The sequence below is a fragment of the Rhincodon typus genome, chromosome 20 (assembly GCF_021869965.1).
Source record: "Rhincodon typus isolate 14 chromosome 20, sRhiTyp1.1, whole genome shotgun sequence".
Classification (NCBI taxonomy): domain Eukaryota; kingdom Metazoa; phylum Chordata; class Chondrichthyes; order Orectolobiformes; family Rhincodontidae; genus Rhincodon; species Rhincodon typus.
This window is the reverse complement of record NC_063351.1, coordinates 35,982,782-35,991,198: the sequence shown is the minus strand read 5'-3', so window position 1 is coordinate 35,991,198 and position 8,417 is coordinate 35,982,782. Positions and strand designations below refer to the sequence as shown.

At 39.6% G+C, this 8,417-nt stretch overlaps 1 protein-coding gene across 1 annotated transcript in view; it reads right to left on the bottom strand.

Annotated features, from left to right (window-relative positions):
• Nucleotides 1–8,417, bottom strand: part of eno4 (enolase 4) — a 43,733-nt gene that overhangs the window by 11,204 nt on the left and 24,112 nt on the right. Inside the window, exons 6-9 of the mRNA XM_048608976.1 lie at nucleotides 4,912–5,043; nucleotides 3,768–3,833; nucleotides 3,411–3,569; nucleotides 2,277–2,402 (exon numbers count right to left, since the gene is read on the bottom strand). Of these exons, the coding sequence (XP_048464933.1) occupies nucleotides 2,277–2,402; nucleotides 3,411–3,569; nucleotides 3,768–3,833; nucleotides 4,912–5,043 (483 nt within the window). The remainder of the gene's footprint in view (nucleotides 1–2,276; nucleotides 2,403–3,410; nucleotides 3,570–3,767; nucleotides 3,834–4,911; nucleotides 5,044–8,417) is intronic.

The window sequence follows — 8,417 nt, the reverse complement described above, 5'->3', positions numbered from 1 at the left end:
CAAACACAGACACACACAAACACAGACACACACAAACACAGACACACTCTCTCTCTCTCTTACACATACACTCTCTCTCTACCTCACATACACACAAACTCTCTCTCCCTCACTCTCACACACACAGACACATACACACACAGAGACACATACACACACTCATCCTCCCTCACTCACACACACACACTCAGTCTCCCACTCTCACACACGCACGCACACACTCAGTCCCCCTCTCTCACACATGCACACATAGTCTCCCTCACGCGCACACACACTCAAGTCTCCCACTCTTACACACACACACTCAGTCTTGCTCACACACACGCCCCCTCGCACACACAGACACATTCCATCACACTCAAACACACACACACACTCTCCGTCCCTCACACAAGCTCATCACTCTCTCTCCCACACACACCCTCACCCACACACTCTCTCCTTCACATTCACACACACTCTCTCACACACTCTCTCTCCCTCACATACACACACATTCTCTCTCCCTCCCTCACACACACAGACACACACACACACACACACTCAGTCTCCCTCTCTCTCACACTCACCCATACATACACACTCAGTCCTGCTCTCTCTTACACACACTCAGACTCCCACTCTCTCACATACACACTCAGTCTTGCTCAGACACACACACATGCACACTCTCTGTCCCTCACACAAGCTCACACACTCTCTCCCTCACGCACACTCTCTCTCTCTCTCACACACACACTCTCTCTCTGACACACACACACTCTCTCTCTGACACACACACACACACATTCTCTCTCTCACACACACACACACACTCTCAGTCCCCATCTATCACACATGCACACAGTCTCCCTCTCAAACACACACACACACACACTCAGTCCTGCTTTCTCTCACACACACTCAGTCTCCCACTCTTACTCACACACACTCAGTCTCGCTCACACACACACACATACACTCCCTCACACATAAATCTGTGGGGTGAATTTGTATTTGCATTTGCAGACACATTACTTTTGTTCAAAACTACACAATTTGTTGACAATCAGTCAATGTGGCCTTTTATAAATTCCTACTTTAGAAATAAAACCAGTCTGACTCCAAACCAAAACACAAACAGGAGTGTGTGTGTGTGTGTGTGTGTGAGAGAGAAAGAGAGAGAGTGGAGAGTGTGTGTGTGGGAGAGAGAGAGTGTGTGTGTGTGTGGGAGAGAGAGAGTGTGTGTGTGTGTGCGGGAGAGAGAGAGTGTGTGTGTTTGTATGTGCGTGTTGTGGGGGGAGAATGTGTGTGTGTGTGTGTGTGTGTGTGTATGTGAGGGAGAGAGAGAGTGTGGGAGGAAACCAGAGCATCTGGCGGAAACCCACACAGACACAGGGAGAACATGCAAACTCCACACAGTCACCTGAGACTGGAATTGAACCCAGGTCTCTGGCACTGTGAGGCAGCAGTGCTAACCACTGTCTCTCCATACTGCCTATCATGGGCTAAATTCCATATAAATACCATGTTTTCATTGTTCAACCTTTTCATCGCTTCAAATTTGAAATGAATTGATCCCAATGGAATGAAAAATCACTGTTTCATGATCATTGGCCATAGTCCAAAGATGTGCGGGTTAGGTGAATTGGTCATGCTAAATTGCCCAGTTATGTCCAGGGATGTGCAGGCTAGGTAGGTTAGTCATGGTAAATGTGGGGTTATGGGATAATATGGGTCTGGGTGGGATACTCTTTGGAGAGTCAGTCCAGACTCAATGGGCTGAATGGCCGATATCTACACTGTTGGGATTCTATGGTTTTCATCTGGTTGAAGACATCCTTTTTTTGTTTGATCCTTCTACATATGAGGCCTCCTGTTCCAAGACAACCTTCCCCGCAGAGTGAGTCCATTCAGCTTCTTCAGCTATTCGCTTAGTGACCTCCTTCACTACCAGCTGCTGGAGTTTCCTTTATAGAGGCTCATCATTCAATTAGGAATGGTGGAGGCAGGGGATTTGTGGTGGAAAGTGACCTAGGTAGACCACTCATTCTTTGGCTCAGTCCCTTTCACTACATCTTGTGAAGTGCATTGGTGATGTTATGCTACATTAAATGTGCTCTACAAATTTGTACTCACTTGTAGTTGGCTACTATTTATAGTCTGAATGAAATTAGACTTTTGAACCAATTGAATCAGTCCACATTATGTTTTGTATTAATCTAGCTAAATTTCTACAGCTTTGATAATCTTTCAACTGCACTTTGATATTAATGATCATTTTTTAAGCCACTAACCTCTTTCCGAAGGGGATCTATCAGACCAATGATTGATGGGTACTTCTCAACCAGGCTTGTGTATAGTTCTATCATTTCATCTGGGTGTTTAAATACTCCAGTTATAATTTCATATTTCTCCTTCTCCTAAAAGATGTAAAAATAAACTGCTTAATCATTATTCAGAAATGCTGAAAATGACACACAACAAAATTTGGTAACGAAAGAGCACTGGACAGTACTATATCTCATCAGATTTGCTATCATTATCTCTTCCATGTGTATTTGTTGTTGAAGACAAGCTTTCACAACCTTGCATCTCAAGATCTTGAATATGCATCAAATAATTTAAAAATCTGCTATACTCACATCATGATGAAATTATCCTATTGCATTACCATTTATGCAGAGTCTACATATGCCTATGGTTGTGAAATAAAATGAAAAAGTGCTGGAGAAACTCAGCAGGTCTGGCAGCATCTGTGGAAACAGAATTAATGTTTCAACTCCAGTGACTCTTCATGGGAACAGTCATTGCGAATGTGCTCCTTTGATTTCAAACTGTCATCACTATTTTTCCACTGATACAAAATGGTATCGTAATGGTCATTATCAAGCATCCTCTATTATGCTTAGAAAGCGATGGTTGCTTTTGGGAACATCCCTTTCTGGTGCATGATAGCTCAGGTACCTGTTTTTTATTCATTTATGCGATCTGGCTGGGTCAACATTTACTACCCATCCCTAGATGCCCCTGAGGTGATAAGCTGCCTTTAATTTCTGTAGTCCATTTGGTAGAGGTAGAACTTATAATGCTTTTAGGGAGGAAGTTCCAGGATTTAACCCAGTGACACTCAAGGACTGTTGATAGATTTCCAAGTTAGGATGGTGAGTGGCTTGGAGGGGAACTTGCAGGTGGTGGTGTTTCCATTAATTTGCTGCCCTCTTCTTTCTGGATAATAGAGGTAATAGGTTTGAAAGGTACAAACTAATATCCATTTGATGAATGCTCTGGAAAGGTGGGTTATAAGTAGCATCTTAAATGAGGGGAGGTGGAGCAGCATTTAGCGGGATGGGGGGACATGGACATTCAGAGACTTTAGACAAGGATAGATATTAATTATCTAATTTTATGTAAGATTACTCTTTACTCACATAATCCATTAATTCATGAGCAGCACAATTCAGCATCAAATGTAAGTCCTCCCCCAGCGTCAATTTTAGTGTGTCACAAACCTCTTCTATCAACTCAAAAGGCAGTTCTGTACGTTCAAATCCTTTCTCCCAGCAGCCTAAGTGAGACATTGCTACAGGCTGAATGTAAGGACAATCACAGTTATTTATTTGTCTGATTGTTTGTTCAAAATATTGTGATTTAAGCTCACAGCATCAATGAAGGGAAATAATAAGGTTATGTCTTTCATCTACTATTTTAAGATTGAATATAAAATCATTTTAAGCTGGTTAATTGAGATAGATGATATAATGCATAATTTCTCAATATACACTTACTAGAGACTTTTGGGAGAACATCCGTTTTGTAATTTGTTGTTGAAAAGCCATCATCATCTCCAGGCTCTGGAAGACACAATTACATTTTCAAATCATTCTTTGTTAGCAATAATAGTAACTAGATTTTCCAGATTTGATGCAGAATGGATATTTTTACTCATTGATGCATGTCTATTTTTGCAAGATAGTAGAGTTCAAATGCATTTATTGGCTTTCTTGAGCGGTAGTCAGGGAATCAATTATCAGGACACCTTGGACATTGCATCATACAGTATGGCATACATCACAGTTTAATTAAGTCAGAAGTCACACACCACCAGGTTATTTAAAATCACAAGCTTTCAGAGTGCTGCTCCTTCATCAGGTGAAGTCAGTTGAAGCTGCGCTCATCCAGGCAAGTGGGGAGTATTCCATCAGTTTCTTGACTTGTGTCTTGTAGATAGCACACAAGCTTTGGGGAATCAGAAGGTGAGTCATTCATTGCAAGACTCTAGCCTTTGACCTGCTCTTGCAGCCACAGTATTTATACAGTTAGTCCAGTTCAGTTTCTTGTCAATGGTAATCACCAGGATGTTGATCGTAATGCCATTGAATATGAAGGGGTGATGGTTAGACTCTCTCTTATCGGGTGTGTTGAGGCTATTTTGTTAGTTTTCCTACTACTTTTGATATCCATCTTTATAATAATAATTAGAATGCTTAGCTTAGTAACGATACCATTGTGCCCACAAACCTGAATCTCACCAGCAGGAAAGCCCTATGTTCAAATTACATATTTACAAAATATTATCAGTCCTTTGATTGCTGTTATTGGAAATATTCCTCTTCTGGAGCACTAATATGAACCAATCTCAGAAATCAAAGAGCACTAACATGAACCAATCTCAGAAACAAACACAAGTTCATTTTATTACATCAATTATTGAGTGAGTGAATATCTACCAATGAAGTTAGACATGAACAATAAATGGCACCATCATCACATCTACTGCATGAATTTTTAAAAATTAGTAAGGAACCACTGTCTCTGCAACTGTCTTATAAACATAGGAAAGAATCAGCTAATCCATCAAGTCATATTACATGTTCTCATGCCTAATGCAAAGTGGAATCACTATAAATATTAGAATATTGAGAGCCTTACCTGTTTATAACCAAGACTGTGCTTTGGAACTGCTATCACTTCCTTCATCAATCTTAATTTTCCTCCAGAAGATTTCCCACAACTAAGTAAACTTACCATAGGAATTGGCATTCTCATTTCTTTTGGGGGGTCCTAAAATTTCAAAGTACAGTTAAGGTTTTATTTTAAACTTGGAAATGTGCAAATGCTTTTCTTGCATATAGTTAAATATTTCTAGTTCCAGAATAACTTGCATTAAATATGGTAATTTCCCAACACATCACGCTAATGCATATCTTGCATTTTGATATCTTTACATGCCAGCGGCAGTTAATTACCAGTAAGAGACATAATGATCATTCATTTTGCCTCATAGAAAGCTTTCATAATTAGAGTGTTGGTATTTATTAATAGAAAATTGCAGAGTCCATGTTAAAATGTACCTATTTGCCCTAGAATATTTCTTAGAGTTTTACAGTTATCAAGGTTGTTTAAAACACCAGTAATATGAACTACTTTTAAGGTTCAACTAAGATGCTTCAAAACAACACTCTATGCTACAACCAGCACAAACCATGAAAGCTACTGTAATGAACACCAGCAAAGATTCTGAAACATCTGGTATGATGTGCAATGATCTTTCCCAATGATGGAAAGAATAAGAAAACTTTGCCAACCAAGCAGACATGAATGGAAGGATGTAGTCCCTCCATGCTGAAAACAGTAAACAAAGAGGACCCCAAGCTTCAGGAGGACAGAAAATGTGACAGCATTGCATTTTCATGTAACATGCCCTAGATGCTGACTTATCCAGCATTATCCCACTCAAAATAACAGTTCTTGCAGTTCCTCTCTCTTCAGGAACTTCACATCTCCATTTGAACAGCCAACATTCACACCAATCTCATCCTTTCACTCTTTTGCACCCAAGCCTTACTTTTCACAAATCCTGACCTTTTGCGTCATTCACATAAGCCATTGCCCTGAATTTTTTGTTTTCATTGCATGGAAAGAGAGTGGGAAACCTCAGAGAGAAGCAGAGTGGAGGGAGTGGGGTAGTGGAGGTACTTGCTCTCTAGAGGCAGGAACCTCATAGCCACTCATTAAGAACCCCACCTGGCCCATTGGCAAGAAGTTATTGTTTCAGGAGACAGCAGTTGTTAGCACTGAACTGCCATGAAAATCTGGCTGTCTTAAGGCACAGGTGCTCATGTTAAAAGAGCTGATCCTCTGTGTGTAAACCCTGTCTTGGGAGAGCTTGACTACTTTGAGCTCATCTTCATTCTGCTTTGTGTAGCGTCGAGGCTGAGGAGTAGGCAGTTGGTGCTGCTGCTGGTGTTGCTACCAGTGTCATTTCTCCATTTGATCTTCAGAGGTAGAGATTTTGCTTAATCTCTGTTTTAAACTGGGCAATCGCTAATTTTTAAACTGTAATCTCTAGTTCTAGATTCTTCTATAAGAAATATCAACTCTACATCGATCCTGTCAAGGCCCCTTAGGGTCTTATATTTCAATCAAGTCTTTTAGTTTTCTAAACTCCAAAAAATGCAAGCTTAGCTTGTCAAACATTTCCCCCTCATTCCAAGTATTCATCTGTTAAGCCTTCTTTGAATTACCTTCTACACATTTACACCCTTCCTTCAGAAATGTGCTCAATACTTTGCACAGTACTTTAGATGTAATCTCACCAGTGCCCTGTATACCCGAAACACAACCTCCCTACTGTTGTATTGAATCCCCCTTCTGATAAATGATACTATTCCATTAACTTTCTTCATTACTTGCTGCAACTGTATACTAACATTGCACAAGGACACCTAGACCCCTTTGCATCTCATCATTGAACAAACTGTTTAAGCTGTTTCCAAGCTACAGTGAAGAATGGCAATCGGAAATCACAACTCAATGTGGAAGAAGTGCAAGACAGATGAAATGGCTTCAAAGATATTGGCAATTACTTGTCAAGCACTCTCAGAGAAGAAATGCACAGAGTAGCAGCTTCTCATGTGGTCATAACAGAAGTGCTTCAGTTTCTCAGGTGAAAAGCTTTCTATTCTTATAGTTTCACTTAAGATGCATTCCCCACTGTGCACTTACTTCAGTGACTCTGGCAAATTTTACACAGTTCTGGGAATAGATCAGTTCCCTGTTAAATCTACAATACTTCGTTAAAACAAGCTAACTGTTTTTTATTGGAAAAAAAAACGAAGAACTGCAGGTTTTGGAAATCAGAAACAAAATCAGAAATTGCTGGAAAAACAGGTATGGACTCTGTTCAGAAGGGTCACTGGCCCCAAAACGTTATCTCTGTTATCTGTTTACAAATGCTGCCAGACCTCCTGAGTTTTCCAGCAATTTCTGATTTTGTTTCCAATTGTTTATTAGACTGTTTAAATAAATTATCCTGAACAGTTGCCTGGAGGTATCCTGTTTGGTTTCAAACACAGCCAGATGAAACTTGGGAACGGGTGGGATGATGGAGGGATCATAACTTCATAGAAGCATCAAAAACTGCCTGCCCTCCCTGTAAACGTTCTGCAATTCCCTGCACATCTAATCTGCTCAACCCACTTTTATTTCAGTATTGCTTTGTGAGCAGCAATCTTGAAAAAGAGACCAGGGAAAGGTTTGAAACTGCCACAAAACTAAATTAATATTCTTCCCTGTATTTTTACATACTCCTATCTACATTGTTCATCTTTCATGTAGCCATGTTTTATGTCAAAAATATCATTTTTTAGTGTGCACCTCCAGTTACTCTTAATGCCTTTGAAATTAGGTTGATGGATGCTGATATGAATGTTTGCCAATTGAAATTCCTCGCTGTATCATTCACAAGAGCCATTCTATCACCTACTTTATAATTACCCAAAATTAGTTTAATATCCACTAAATATTTCAATAATTCCTAACCTTATTTAAAATAAACACTTTGTATTAACTTTTAGAATTATACTTACCATTTAGTGGTTTCCTGATCCAAGCTTAATTTTTCCATTATATTCCATTTTTCCCAAATGGTGACCTCCATCTCTTGATTAACTCCAAACATTTGCTCATTTACTTTTATCAAACTATTATTTCCTGCTTTCCAAATGGTTTCAGGGAATCCCAGTTATTTTTCCTATGCTTTTCATTAACAGTTTAACTCCCTGTTTGTTTATATGCACTTGAGGAAAACATGTTATTTTTAAAGTTAACTCCCTTAAGAGTTTGTTTTTTAATTTTTTTTTGCATTCATAGATAAAATAAATGAAATAAATATAAATGAGTCTTTGTATTATTCATTTTTTCTTCAGCAACTCCATCAACCTCATATGTTAGCCTGTGTCCTCAGTAAAAATGTTACTGTCTTATCTTTCTCTTCTCTTTAGCTCAGCAGGCAATGTGCTATATTACTTATTCTTAGGAAACAGCATCCAATATTTTTACAGAGATAACAAGGTGTAAAGCTGGATGAACACAGCAGGCCAAGCAGCATCAGAGGAGCAGGAAAGCTGATGTTTCGGGCCTAGACCTTTCTTCAG